This window comes from Oryzias melastigma, linkage group LG3, assembly GCF_002922805.2.
Source record: "Oryzias melastigma strain HK-1 linkage group LG3, ASM292280v2, whole genome shotgun sequence".
In the NCBI taxonomy this organism is placed as follows: Eukaryota; Metazoa; Chordata; class Actinopteri; order Beloniformes; family Adrianichthyidae; genus Oryzias; species Oryzias melastigma.
Window position 1 is genome coordinate 10,526,413 of NC_050514.1, and position 14,491 is coordinate 10,540,903.

Here is a 14,491-nt window from a genome sequence, read left to right on the forward strand (position 1 = left end):
TTTAAAATCGCTGCATTGGCTCCCTGTGCGTTTCAGGGTTGATTTTAAGATTCTTTTAATGGTTTATAAATGTTTTTATGGTCTTGGGGCTTCTTATTTCAGTGATCTTCTTTTAAAGTATGAACCCTCGCGGACCCTGAGGTCCTCCTGGCACCGGCCTATTAGTGGTTCCTAAGGTGAGGACCAAAACACATGGTGAGGCTTCGTTCTACCATTACGGTCCTCGCCTCTGGAACAGCCTGCCGGAGAGTCTCCGGGCCGCAGAGACCGTAGAGGTTTTAAGAAGAGACTCAAGACTCACCTTTTTAATTCTGCTTTTAGCTGATCTTATCTGCCTATTTATTAAATTTGTTTTTATTCATTTATTTTATTTATTCATTCATTTATCTTTCTTCTTTATGGATTTTATTTAATATTTTATGTATTTAATCTAAATTTCAATGTTATTTATTTTACATACATTTTATGTATTTAATTCTATTATCTTATTGTCATTTTACCCCCAGTGTTTCCTGTGGGTTCTATCATATCAGGGCTGTCTGCTTGGTCTGGGGTCGTTGCCGTGGTTCTCACCCTTGCTGGGGCGGCTGGAGTCCTGCACTGCAGCCTCACAGCTGTGGAGTGGACTCCGTTGCTGTCCCGGTCTGGGTGGGCGCCGTGGTGATGTTCTTTTGACCGAGCTGGCTCCTGGTATGATAGAATCCTCAATACTATTTCCTCACAGCAGAGCCAAGCCTTAAGTTTATTTTACAAGTTTGTTTTTTATTTATTTATTTATTTTAAGTATTCATTGTGTGTGGGGTCATGGGTGTATGTGTTATGGGGAGGGGGTGTGTGTGTGTGAAGGGTGGGTTGGGCTTTTACCGTGTATTTTGTTTTTAAATGTAAAGCGCTTTGAGTTACTCTGAGTATGAAAGGCGCTTTTATAAATAAAGTTTGATTTGATTTGATTAAAATTCTGCAGAAGTAGCTTCCTCAGCCCTGTATAGTACTAAATAAATGTTGACTTAATTTTTCCCTGTATGTGTTTGTTTGTGTGTCAGACTTAAACGAGTGTGCAACCAAGCCAGGGATCTGTAAGAATGGCCGCTGTGAGAACACAGTGGGAAGCTACCGCTGCAGGTGTGCCCAAGGATTTGTCGCCAACCCCACACAGACCGAATGTATTGGTAGGCATTTTTTCTATGCTCGTCTGTTTCTTACATTTAATTTTAACTGTGCTCCATGACATTTGTTTGAAGGTTATTTTTACACCATTTTCATTTTACATTAGTATCTTGTGTAGTTGGAGTATTAGTTTTATCTGAACATGACAAGATTGGGAAGTTATTACTCAAGTTATTACTTGAGTTTCTCATGGTGCATTTTTATTCTTACCAAATTTAGACTTTATAGTTGCTAATGTAATTTGATTGACATATTTGTTGTTGAAATGGGATGACTGTTGCACTAATGGGATTTCAAGCACAGACTATTATCAAGGCAGAGCTAAGAAAAAGCTCCCCTCCCCTTTCTAAGTCTATACCTCCGAACAGCTGTGATGTGCTGAGCTTTGGTGAGAAAATCTCCAGAAGGACTTAGTCATCCCTCCTTTTTGGTGGCTATCTTTTTTCCTCATAGACAGAAGCGATAAAGTGGTGTGGGTTATCTTTTTGCGTCTGGGTGGTATCGTCTGCTCCTCTCAGGCTCTGTGATGTTCGTCTTTTTTTTTTTTTTTTTCTCCCCTCCAGATAACCGTGAGGACTTCTGTTACACTGAAGTTCTGACCACTCTGTGTCAGATGTCCTCCAGTAACAGGAACTTGGTGACCAAATCCGAGTGTTGCTGTGACGGAGGTCGAGGCTGGGGCATCAACTGTGAACTTTGCCCCCTGCCAGGAACCTCCCAGTACAAGAAAATGTGCCCACTGGGACCAGGGTACACCACAGATGGCAGAGGTAGCTTTTTAGGCTTGACACAACTGAACCTTTTTTTATTACATGAAATACTTTATGTGTAGATACAATACAGGCCCAGATTTAGCCAGAGGTGTTGGTAGAATATCAGGCAGAGGAAAGTCTGGGTGTGCTGAGATTTGAGGGTGTCATATCCCTCAAAGCCCCTAAAATGCTTAGAAAACCATCCATCTTCTTCTTGACCGCTTTGTCCCTTCCGGGGTCGCGGGGCGCCGGAGCCTATCCCGGCCACTGAAGGGCGAAGGCGGGGTACACCCTGGACAGGTCGCCAGTCTGTCGCAGGGCCTCAATCACACACCCATCCACTCTCGCATTCACACCTAGGGGCAATTTAGAGTCACCGATTAACCTATGAAGCATGTTTTTGGACGGTGGGAGGAAGCCGGAGTCCCCGGTGAAAACCCACGCATGCACGGGGAGAACATGCAAACTCCACACAGAAAGGTCCCAGCCGGGATTCGAACCGGGGCCTTCTCGCTGTGAGGCAAGAGTGCTAACCACTGCGCCACCGTGCAGCCCGTCTGCTGCTTTTGTATCTTATAAGTTTTATGCTAAATGGCCATCCTGACTATTGCTTAACCGGGCGTGGGACAGGCACAAGTAGGAAACTGGTTTCCATCCTGTTGAGAATAACTTTATCTTTTTTTTTTTAAATGTCTTTTTTTGTCCTTTTTATTCATCCATACTTTTGCTTGTCTTTTATTTTTTGAGTGCTTTGTCTTTATTTTTGGTTTTGATGTGGTGTTTTATCATTTGAGTTTCTTTAGTTAATTTTGGATTTTTTTCACCATCAAATTTTGGTTGGTTGGGAGGTCAAATGATAAGGGAATCACGAATTTATCCAGACATTATATTTTACTTCGTTTGTAGCTTTTCTACTGGACAAATTACTGTGAATTTTAAAATGTAAGCTTTTTTTAAGTCCAACCATCAACATCAGTGTTTTTGAAGAGGGACTGTTATGCCCCTCTTTGTCCAGGGGTCTGGGGCCTAACATAAGTAAACTCCACTCAAAGATTTAACTACAAAAACACAAGAAGACTGGCTCTGCCAACACGACTTAATTTATTTACAAGAAATGATGATTGTCAAAAAGCAAAAACCAAAAGAGGTGAAGCAAAAAGGCTTCAGGGTGAACTAAAGGCCAAAATAACAAACATAACCCCCACCTATTTAAAAAAGAACACAAATCTTACCTATAAATAAAAGGAAAAACAATGACAAATGCTAACCTTCCTAAACTAACAAAAACAGGAGAAAATATGTATGAAAGAAAATGGCAGTTCACCCCTACAGCTTCACTGTACAATGTAAACAAATGACCAAACAAATACAAAACCACACAAAGTAAACCTTTACACAAAATACCAAATCAGGACTTCCACCAAGCACAGTCTGCTCTACACAGGTCAGTCAGAATCAGAATCAAAATCAAAATGGAGAAGAAAGCCTAGATGATAACAGGCTGCATCAGAGCTCCCTTCTCGCGGGCTGGGCATCCATTTGGTTCTTTTAAAGGCTGCCTCCACCAGTTTTGGTCCAATAGGGGGCCACACCTAGTCAGCACCACACCTGAAACTGATCAGAGACAGACAGGCAAACAAAGATCCTATATACATACAGAGGTCACACTCTGATACAAAAACACAGAAAAAAAGAAAAACAAAACTAATATGGCCACAGTCGTAACAGGGACCAAGCTCACAGTCTCATTCCCAGACAGGAAACTGACTGGTGTTTCAGCCATGATAAGTTTATCTGAGGCCAACACTTCTTGTTTCCATGCAGACATTGACGAGTGCCGTGTGATGGGAAACCTGTGCAAAAATGGTCAGTGTGTCAACAGCATAGGATCGTACAAATGCATCTGCAAACCTGGCTACACGACTGACATCACAGCCACTCAGTGTGTGGGTAAGGCTGAAGTTCACTCCTGTTATTTACAGTTTGTTACCGTACTTGTTTCGACCTTCTTCTGCCAAGTAAAAAAAAAAGCTGAAACTGTTGGTGGGCTGTTTCATTTGAAAAAAGAAAAAAAGCAGCCTCATCCTCTCTCCCTTTTGGAATTTCTGTTTTATCTGTTTGTCATTCATCCACTAGATGTTGATGAGTGCATACAGGCGCCTAAGCCTTGTAACTTCATCTGCAAGAACACAGAAGGAAGCTACCTCTGTTCCTGTCCCCGAGGGTACATCCTACAGGAAAATGGAAAGAGCTGCAGAGGTATCATGCAGAACATACACAGTCTGGCCCAAAGTGAAATAATAAAGTCCCACTCTGATCACTTTTATGCCGTTTTTAGCCGAAATCAAAAACCCGTGTTGTGATCTAGGACATGGTTTCTGCAGAGCGGCTGTAGTTCATTAAAAATTTGTCTTTGAGTTATGGGTGGGACAGCTTGTGCAGAGTAAGCCTGCCCCTACTTCCTGACATCCATCTGTTTACATCCCACTGGCTTACAACTTCTCACAGCCTCGATCTAACATTACTGGGACAAAGAAAAGCGATTTTGGAGCTATCCTGCCGTGCAATTTTAAGCCAGATGCCAGCTTACACAAGGAAAACAAAGAAGTTCGTGGATCTATTGGTCTACAAGTGGATGCATCAAAATGGAGCTTATTGCTTACCATCGTAACTTCTACGTCACAAACAAACTTTTTCCATTGGCATTATTCCATCTTCTTCTGATTCACAAGGATTTGATTAAAGAATACCCCAAAACTCAGTCTAAAGCTTAATGTTCTATAAATCATGAGAAAAACACAATTTTGATTGGAGTGGGGTTTTAGTATTCCACACAAAGATCCAGAGTTATCAGCTCAGTTACATTTTTCAGTTTCTTCCTTTTTGTGCATAAGCGGAAATGTTTGTGCAGAAGTATGCAGTCCATCTGTTTATCAAGCTTGTTGAGATTTAGAGGATCTTTCATCTTTATTTACCATAGCTTTAGTTTCCCTCTCCACAGTTGTGTCCGGGGTCTGGTACATTTACAGGTTTTTTGTAGGTCAGTGACTGTACACAGACCAAAATTTAACTCAAAAACCACCAGTCCACAACACATTTATCTTTTAGAAGGATAACATTAAAAACACAAAAGAGCTAAAGTTGTTAAACTTTCCTTTCTCAGATCTGGATGAGTGCTCCACCAAGCAGCATAATTGCCAGTTCTTATGCATCAACACCATTGGTGGCTTCACCTGCAAATGTCCTCCTGGCTTCACCCAACATCACAGTGCCTGCATCGGTAAGAACTCTCAATCAGGATGTGGTGCCTCAAAAAAATCCTTTCAACTTTACAGTTTTCCATGACTGTCAAATGCAATCACCATTTATTATGTCAAATTAAATACATTATTTAAAGTATTTTTTAGGTTCCACCAGCAGATATGACTAAAAATTTAACTGTTATTGTGGTTGGAGTGGTGAAGCTACAGCATTTTGTGTGTGTGGTGGGGGGTGGGGGTTGCTAACAGCAGAGTGGAATGCCATTACAAATAAAAAATATTTTAAAATACATATTTTTTAGGCCTCCAGATTTCCTAGAAAATATTGTTTTTGTTTCGCAATGCTTAAAGAAGTTTGTATTGAAGATATCTTAATCTTTGTCAATAATTATACTAATATTGATCAAAAAAAATGGGGGCCAATTAGTGAGGGCGGTAGAGGGGGGGTAGTTTTTTGCTGGGGAGGCCTACCCCCACCCTTAGTTCTGCCCGTTTGCTTTGATGGTGGCAGCTAAGAATGCTTTCCTGTATGAATCTGTAAACTCCTGTTGGTCCATCAAGATTTTCGTTTTTGTGGTCAGACCTCAACACAGATCCTATAACCTCAGAGTGAAAAAACAAGTTTGTTTTGATTTTTAATAAGATTTTAGAAACACTTTTGTGTTATAAATCACTTTTATTTTTGATGTTCTACAGGTGAAGCCTGTAGAACATCAAGCTCCATTAGACAGAATGCTTTTTGGATAGAAGTATATATTCTAATCAAGTAGAATAATATTGTTGATGTTTAATTAAACACTGGTGAAAAATGTTCCTTTTTATAAGCCATAGTTGTTTAAAAATTCACACGTTGTCCGGCAATCAAAGCTCCCTCTGTGCTTTGTAGCACGGTTTCAACCAGGCGGAAATCTAAGTTGGGAACTTGTCAGGAAACGTAAAATTTCAACCAGCTGTGAAAAGACCCGAGATCACACATGCAACTGCTCAGATTGGGATCACATTCTTGTGTGCTTTGATTTCAGCTGTCTGACAGATTCAGCAACATAAGATTTTTATCATTTGCAGTCAAAATAATTAAGCATGTTGGGCAAAATCATTTCCTCAAGGCTGATATACTAGCCTTTTTGAATCAAAGCCAGAAAATTACTTTGACTTTTTTTTCTCAAACCCAAATTCCACTGAATGAACTTTTACACTCTGTTGCTGCCACGACTGGATTGACAGTGGATTAAAAGGTGAAGATTTTCACCCTGAAAACCCCAGACTTTAAAGTTGTTTTTGGCAGCGTCGCATGGTGATTTGCCCCATTTTCGTACGACAGCCTGCATTACAAAAATAACCCAGCCTCTCTGAATCGTGATCACAATCTGCTTTTGTATCATTTTTCCAGTTTTACCCTTGCCTGAACTTTCTTTCCTGTCTGTGTAGACAACAATGAATGCTCAACAGACCCCAATCTGTGCGGCTCCAACGGCGTTTGCCAGAACACCCCGGGGAGCTTCAACTGCGATTGCCAGCGGGGATTTTCATTGGACTCGAGTGGACAAACATGTGAAGGTCTGAAGACAATTAATTACACTAACTCCAATTGAGGTGAATAATCGCATTAAACCACTTTGATGGCCGTTTATCCTTTGATAGACATGGATGAGTGTGATGGAAACCACAGGTGTCAGCATGGCTGTCAAAACTTAGTGGGAGGATACAGGTGCAGCTGTCCTCAAGGTTATCTACAGCACTATCAGTGGAACCAGTGCGTTGGTGAGCAAACTTCATTTTAACCTGCAGACATTTAACATGTTTTATTTTTGGGATGTCTAGAAATTGTTAGTTGAAATTCATTCTAAAAAGCCTTTGCAGCCTTTATAAAACATATTTTGTATTGCTGTAAAAATCAAGAATCCAGTGCAAAAAGAAGTCTGTTTATTCTGTGCCTTTGAATTTAAAGTGGCTTTCCGTGTCAAGCAAATATAACCTTTGAGAGGACAATACATTGATAAAAAATATTAATTAGCTCTTAGTGAATTGATTTTACAGCTCTATCAACAAACACTGACCCAATACTATCTGATGTCATTCACAGGGTTATAACAAAAATAATACCTGGAGTGGTGAAGTCACATAGGCCAACACAAAAATAAAAGTAAAATAAGAATCATAAAAATATTTTGATAACCAGCCTGTGCATGCATTTATTTTTGGTATAAAATCTGTCTTTTTGAATTTGAGACTGAACTGAAAACTACTCTCTTCTCCTCTAGAGGTCATTTGAGGTACTGCAACTAGGTACTTCAGTGCTTAGAAGCTACATGATTAAATGACACTTTTTTTTTTTACAAAAACACTTATTTATTATGAGATGGGAACATTTACTAATTTCACAAACAAGTGTATTTATATATATATATATATATATATATATATATATATATATATATATATATATATGTATATATATTCATTTTAATAAATAAAATTTCAAATTCAAACCCAACCCGACCGCTTTAAAGGTAGATGGTCAAGTTTATTTAAAAAATAGAAGCCTTTTGACTTTCCTATTGTAGCTTAAAAAGAATTAATAATTTATAAACCAATAAAAGAGGATTTTTTTTACTTTCACAGTGCACAATAATTAAAAGTAACTCAAATTAGTGTTGACATTTTATATGTTGTTAAAAACAGTTTTTCAATTTTACTAATCTTTAATTTAATGACTGTTTTCAGTCTTTTTTTTTCATTAAAAAGTATTCTTCTGTTTATTTAATCAGTTTTATTTTAATCTTTCTGCCCTTATCTGTCATCCCCCAGAACCGGCTTTCCTAGTTTTGTTTGTGTCTTTTAACTGATATAACTTCTTGTTTGTTTTTTTCCCTTCAACTTCCTGTGACCCAGATGAGAACGAGTGTCTAAACACCCAGATCTGTGGAGGAGCATCGTGCCACAACACCCTGGGAAGTTTCCGCTGCCTCTGCCCCTCAGGCTTCGACTTCGAGCAGGCGAGCGGAGGCTGCGCAGACATCAATGAGTGCTCCACCACGCAGAACCCCTGCAAGTTTGGCTGCTCAAATACAGACGGGGGCTACCTGTGTGGGTGTCCTCCTGGATACCTCCGTGCAGGACAAGGGTGTGTGAGAGTCACTGTAAAGTCACAACTCTTTTTATTCTGTTTAATGACTTTTTAATGACTTCTTTTGGGTTCAGACACTGCGTCACGGGTGTGGGCTTCACAAGCGGGAGTCCTATTGGTGAACAGGGAGGCGAGATGGACGAAAATTCACTCTCACCAGAAGCCTGTTATGAATGTAAGATCAATGGTTACCCCAAGAAAGGACGCAAACGGCGCAGTTCCAACTCAACACAGGAGGAACCTCACGAGGTGATATATTTTTAGTGGAACCTTAAAGTTCTGGAAATGTCCATCAATGCACATTTGAAGATCCACTGCAATGAAAATATGTTTTTTGGTGTTTTTAACATTATTTTGTGAAAATTTTCTGATGATGGAGAACATACATAAAGAAAATTCAGCTTAAAATTTAATTTCTAAGTATTTCTTCATTAAAATATTTGTGAATCAGGAAGATGAAAAATGTTGTTTGAAAAAGCTTGTAGATGTGACCACACTTACAAGCCTGTTGTTGTAAGTCCTACAGCTGAATAGCTCCAAATGCTCGCCATTTTAGTTACACTGCTGATGTTGGGTTGGGGTTGTGAGGAGCTGCAAACTAGCGGGAGAGTTAGTGGAGCCTTATAAAAATAATTGTGCATTTTAGGCATGGATGCACCTTAGGATCCTCTCTTTCAGAAAAGCACATTGGCCACGAGAAAATCCAAGATTTTAAAATGTATATAAAATACTTATAATAGTATTCCATAGGTATTCTGCAAGTTTAAATACCGTATTTTGTGCATGAACAACTCATTTAGTTAAGAATGGGGCAAATAAACATTGAATATTTTATGTAACAATTGAATGTCTAGCTGCCATCTTTAAAAACAGCAGCCATTTTTTATTTTCTTGCTGCTAGCATGCTTTTCTGAAACAGGGGATCCTAATGTACATTCATGCCCAATTTGGTGCTTGTACCACAAAATGCACGATTTGACTGAAAAATCTACCTAACTGGCTCCGCTAAGTGTAAACTAAGGGATGATGGGAAGTGGGTACAGGCTTACCCCAGGCTGTGAACTCCGGCAGTGGGATTTCCTCTCGCACTTTTAAAGTTAGGTAGAGCTGTAACGCCAGCGGTGTGAGCCCGGAGTTGCTCCATACCAACAGTCCTACTATCAACTCATAAGCAAATTTCTAATGACCTCCTCCCAGTCTACAAAAACTATGTTCTGGAAAGCAGCCTTTTTTTTGTTCTAAAAACTGCGTAACCATGATTAAGAGATTAATTTTAAAATGGATCAAAAGAACTGAAATTTTCATATTATCTAAAAAAAAAAAAGTAATCTTTCACTTTGATGAAATCTGATGAAGGTCATTTTTTTGGGCTATATTTTCAAACTAAAGCTTTCCTGGCTTCCTTTTCTCAGCAGTTCACTGAAGAGGTCAGCCTGGCTAGTTTGGACATCGAAGACACTCTCCAATTCCACCTGAACATTAGCGATCTCAGCAACCGCGACCACATCCTTGAGCTCACCCCGGCCTTGTCTACGCTCAGCGACCACGTGCGCTACAGTATCGACTCTGGAAACGAGCAGGGCTTCTTCAGAATCAACCAAAGAGAAGGTGTCAGCTACCTGCATTTCAGTAAAAAGGTGGCCCCGCTTCCGGGGACGTATCACCTTCAGATCAGCAGCATACCCCTCTACAGGAAGATGGAGCTGGCTAAGCTGGAGGACCAACATGACAAAGACTACCTCACAGGACAGCTGGGAGACATACTGAAGATGAGGGTGCAGCTTGTTCTCCATTAACCACCACAAGACTGAGGGAGGCAGATGTTGCCAGCAGCTGCTAACCCAGCAGTGGGCTCACTCTACCCAGAAGGCCAAGCAATTTTTGATCCTGGGTCAGTAGTTTGGGGGCAACTTCTCCTCACTCCAACATGGAGCAGGGCTTATCACCAAAGAGACTATAGGGTGACAGTGGGGGGGGGGGGTGCATTATTTGATTACCAAAGATGATTCTACATATCATAGAAAAGGTTTCCATGGGAATTCCAGGATGACTGAATATTTAGCTTCAGTTTGATCCAACACAAAACTCCAGCTGTGTTTTAAAAACACGGAGGTCGTGAATGTGTTTAATTTGGAGTTTACTGTTGAGTAATGATATGTGGAATCACATTGACACTTTGAAGAGCAGGTGGGCTGCAGAAAGCTCGAAGCTAAAGTTTGTTTAGAACTTTAATGAATGTGGAGAACAGAAGATAGTCACAATAGTCTGAGAAGCGAATCACATACCCTCTGTGACTGAACGAACCAGGACACATGGGAGTTAACACGCACGCCGCTTTCGCCAGATGTTAATTCAGCAGAGATCAAGAGTGTTTATGAGGAGCCCCATATGGACTATTGAGATGTAGCCATGTTTGAGCTTGAATGACCCCTGCTGCGTATCTTCACTTCACTTTCCCATCTTTCTACTGATTTTTCTCTTTACTGGTGCTAGCAACACAACTTCTGAATGCACTGTATTGTTATACAAAACTCAGTAGTCAACAAGATGCCATCCCATCAGTCATGCTTCCGATTTCACGTCCAACAGCTAGCGTCAAAGCCTGTCTGCTCTCCTCTATACTACATGTAAATTGTGTTTATACTGTAATAATCCATGCCACTTTTAATCCATGAAACATTTGTAAACTAGAGGACGCCCCTGGAATACAGGGGTTTGTAATGGTGCTTATAATGACCAACTACTTCCTTTGTACACTGTGTATTCATACACACCTGCACATGTGTCATTTGATGATGCCAAACCTGGGCCTTCATGATTATGCACTGAGGTCTTCATGGCCGCACATTCTCTCACAAGTTAAATCAGTGCCGCATTTCCACGGACCAGCGAGACACCCGTCTGTGTTCTCTGTTCACATCAAGTGAGGGTTTAGTTGAAAAATTCACAATAAAAACAACTTTGGTGTACGTGAACTTCCTGTTTGGCTTTCCCCTTCGTAAAAAGTTGAAACCCGAGACAGCTGCTAACTGCACCAAAGCTGCAGTTGTGTATGACTGAATGTTTTGTCTAAGCGTATTTCAACTGCACTAAAAGGTCTCAGAGTAACCGAAGCACACACCTTCCAGATACTGGAGAATTTCACACCTCCACCCCCTCTGATAATTACTACACTACTGCAGGAATGTGGTTTGGGACAGAAGTCTTTAGGCTAGAGTTAAATTCTTGTCCTTTACTGCCACCACGTGGAGATTATGAGCATTACAACTTTAAGGCTGGTCAACAGTTAAAAAAAAAGAGGCAATAAAAAAGATTGCAGTTAATAAAACTTTATAAAACAAACTTTATTAGCACCAAGGTAACATTATTTCATTAAACACAATAGTACTTCAAAATTGCTGTGAGGTCTTCAGTTGCGTCCAGTCGATCCAAAGCCTCCAGAGCCCCGCTCTGTATCATCAAGTGTCTGAAACGGAAGAAGACAGATTTAAGTAAATTAAAGCTTCCACTAAAATATGTATCTTTAGAATGTAAAAGAGTCTAAACTTTCAGTTTTTGAAGTGAACAAATTTGTATTGCTGGGCTCTCAGGAAGAAGTTGTTACATGAGCATTTGTGCATTGTTCACATTGTAGAGCAGTCACCAAACCGGCAGAACTACATGTTCAGAGCCACTGACATAGTAAAATGACGTCTACTGAGAGGTCCAATTATTTTTGTCTAACAAATGAAGCATGTTTCCACACAAGAACATCAGAAAATAATGGTCACCACCTCAAATGAAGAAAATAAACATTTTAAAGGTTTAATTTTGAGAAAACATTAGTTTCGTTTCATATAAATCAAATACAACAGCAGTAAACATAGTGGATTATACCTCTTGCTCCTCCAGTTCTGGGTAACAGATTCTTTCACACACCAGCTGAGCAACCCGGTCTCCTTTTTTCACTGCAAGGAGGAACACAAGACATTTATTTGCACGGGTTCGTTTGTTTAAGCCAATACCCTTCCATCTGTTATTCATTTTTAATGCACAACAAAATGTGATCCAATACCAAGAGTATGTAACCCAACTGTTTGTTACTTATAGATTTATAGTAATTTGTCGAATGTTCAGTTTGAAAACTGGGCTAAGTTGTCTTCACCTGCATGTATTTACAGACACCAACTCACCTTCAAATGTTTCTTTGCCGAAGTTAAAAAGCACAACACCCACATTTCCTCTGTAGTCCTCGTCTACAACCCCAGCTGGGAATACAAACACAAAAAAAGTAGTTACAATGGCTGACAGGTCACTGTGAGGCTGCTCAGCAGCTCAAGAAAAAAAGAAGAAAAGTAGCATACCTCCGACATCGATAAAATGTTTAGCAGCCAATCCAGATCTCGGGGCTAAAAAAGTAAAGAGGGAAGTGTTAATGGTAAAGTATGATGTGTAAAAGGAAATAAAGGGCAGCTCTTCAACTTACCCACTCTACCATAGCAGCCATGTGGAACTGCAATTTGAATGTCTGTCTTCACAATGGCCTTGTCCATGGGACCGATGGTGTAATCATATGCACTGTTTCAATAAAAGTCATTTGAAACTTTTTTAATCCATAAATTCAGATGTAACACAGTTTATCTCAAGCATGTTAAGTGTTTTGTCCCTCCAAAACACCAGTATAAAAATATTAAAAATCGACCAACCTGTACAGATCATATCCTGCTGCCTTGCTTGAGCCTCGTGTGGGGGTCGTGGCATTTTCGGAAAGTTTTGCAAACCTAAGAATTGTTCTTTGTTCCTCTGCTTTGGGTTCTGTCCGAGCTCTCTTTGATGGAGAAACGGCTGAAGCATCCGTGACTTCTAACACAGGCATAATTGCAAAAGTTTTACAGTTAAAAACCGGAAAAATAAAAAATACTAAAAGTAAGTCAAGCTGTACTGGTATCAGCAGCCTTCTGCTACAGTTTCTTGGAGGGAAACCAACTATTTACATCAAAACGCGCGGGACAGGAATAGCTCCTCCCCAACACAGATGACCCGGAAACGGAAATAGAATTAAACAAAAAAACGAAATTAAGATACATCTAAATACACGCTATATCAGCCGCTATATAAATGTGTACACGTTTTCTGAGTAATTTATACTGCAATAATAATAGTAGTTTTATGGCTCTCTGCATCCATAAAATTATGGTCTAACCCAGATTATTGTGACATGTCACAAGTCTATTCACGCAAAACTGGTGTTAGCATGCATTTTCTCGCATGTACTCCTTATAATAATATTGATTTAATGTCGGTCAATCCTGTCAGCACACAATGCATACGCTAGCGAAAATAGATCAACCGCAGAGAAAAAGACAGAGAAACTCGACGTGCTATAATGTCAGTGAGCACTGGACATAAAATTATCTTGCCTTTGTTTTCAGTCACCATTTGAGTGTGAACGTTGTTTCCTATGGAACGTGGAGCAGCAGAAAAAAACAAAAAGCGTCGCTGACAATATCGTAGAGAAGGCAATATACGTAACATTATTAGTTAACAGCTCACCTCTCTGAGCAGCATCTTCTTCTGGTTCCCCTAAGTGTCATTTTGCTTTTATTGTTCACTACCGCCACCATGTGCTTAGGAGAATACTGCAGGCGAGCTTGGCTTGTCAAAAAGTCCTCTACCTTGAAAATTGACACCTACATGTGCCAATATAAACTTTTATTATTTTTATACCGCTCTAATCTAGTATTCCACATTTTTTAAATTTTATATTAAAACCTCTTCTGACGTTTTTCAAACTATACTTTTCACCTAGAGTGTTAAAGGAATCAATGAATCTTTACAGTTGTAACTTAAAATTTTCTTTCTATAATTGGAGTCTAATGGAGTGTAATTTGTAATTTAATTTACATTTTAAAAACAATTCCTTGATTTTTTTTTATAATTTCCCAATTATTTTCTATTCTTCAGTGGATAGATTAGAATTAATAATTACATTTTGACAAGAATTCATGCACGTTTGCACAAACTTTCCCAAAATTGCAAAAGTTTGTTGTGATTCATAAAAGAATGATCAAAGCTGCTGATTTAATATTAATTATATATTTTTCCCTTTTATTTAAATTTTTATCATCAAAAGTTCATGCTCATATTTAGTTACAATTTCTTTCATGACAATAAATAATAATATATTTCCCCTCCCAAAATACTTT

The 14,491-nt window shown here is 39.4% G+C and overlaps 2 protein-coding genes across 6 annotated transcripts in view; one reads left to right on the top strand and one right to left on the bottom strand.

Annotated features, from left to right (window-relative positions):
* fbn1 (fibrillin 1) overlaps nucleotides 1-11,281 on the top strand; it is a 66,849-nt gene extending 55,568 nt beyond the window's left edge. Inside the window, exons 57-66 of one of the 4 annotated variants that reach the window (XM_024295278.2) lie at nucleotides 1,044-1,169; nucleotides 1,731-1,937; nucleotides 3,744-3,869; nucleotides 4,056-4,178; nucleotides 5,083-5,199; nucleotides 6,608-6,736; nucleotides 6,821-6,940; nucleotides 8,072-8,303; nucleotides 8,381-8,555; nucleotides 9,719-11,281. In XM_024295278.2, coding sequence (XP_024151046.1) covers nucleotides 1,044-1,169; nucleotides 1,731-1,937; nucleotides 3,744-3,869; nucleotides 4,056-4,178; nucleotides 5,083-5,199; nucleotides 6,608-6,736; nucleotides 6,821-6,940; nucleotides 8,072-8,303; nucleotides 8,381-8,555; nucleotides 9,719-10,102 — 1,739 coding nt within the window. In that variant the 3' untranslated portion in view covers nucleotides 10,103-11,281. Of the gene's footprint in view, nucleotides 1-1,043; nucleotides 1,170-1,730; nucleotides 1,938-3,743; nucleotides 4,179-5,082; nucleotides 5,200-6,607; nucleotides 6,737-6,820; nucleotides 6,941-8,071; nucleotides 8,304-8,380; nucleotides 8,556-9,718 lie in introns of all 4 variants that reach the window. The other 3 variants (XM_024295280.2, XM_036217481.1, XM_036217484.1) reach the window with 3 other exon arrangements.
* Nucleotides 11,282-11,629: 348 nt separating this feature from the next.
* Nucleotides 11,630-13,886, bottom strand: dut (deoxyuridine triphosphatase). Of its 2 annotated transcripts, XM_024295282.2 has the most exons (8): nucleotides 13,839-13,886; nucleotides 13,706-13,744; nucleotides 12,992-13,148; nucleotides 12,772-12,863; nucleotides 12,650-12,694; nucleotides 12,479-12,553; nucleotides 12,183-12,253; nucleotides 11,630-11,772 (listed from the first exon to the last, which is right to left on the bottom strand). In XM_024295282.2, the coding sequence occupies exons 2-8, from the start codon at nucleotides 13,722-13,724 to the stop codon at nucleotides 11,716-11,718; spliced, it is 516 nt and encodes a 171-aa protein (XP_024151050.1). In that variant the 5' UTR covers nucleotides 13,725-13,744; nucleotides 13,839-13,886; the 3' UTR covers nucleotides 11,630-11,715. The 2 variants fall into 2 exon arrangements, with proteins under 2 accessions (XP_024151050.1, XP_024151049.1); XM_024295281.1 differs by lacking the exon at nucleotides 13,839-13,886 and having other exon boundaries at nucleotides 13,706-13,838.
* Between the last annotated feature and the right edge of the window lie 605 nt (nucleotides 13,887-14,491).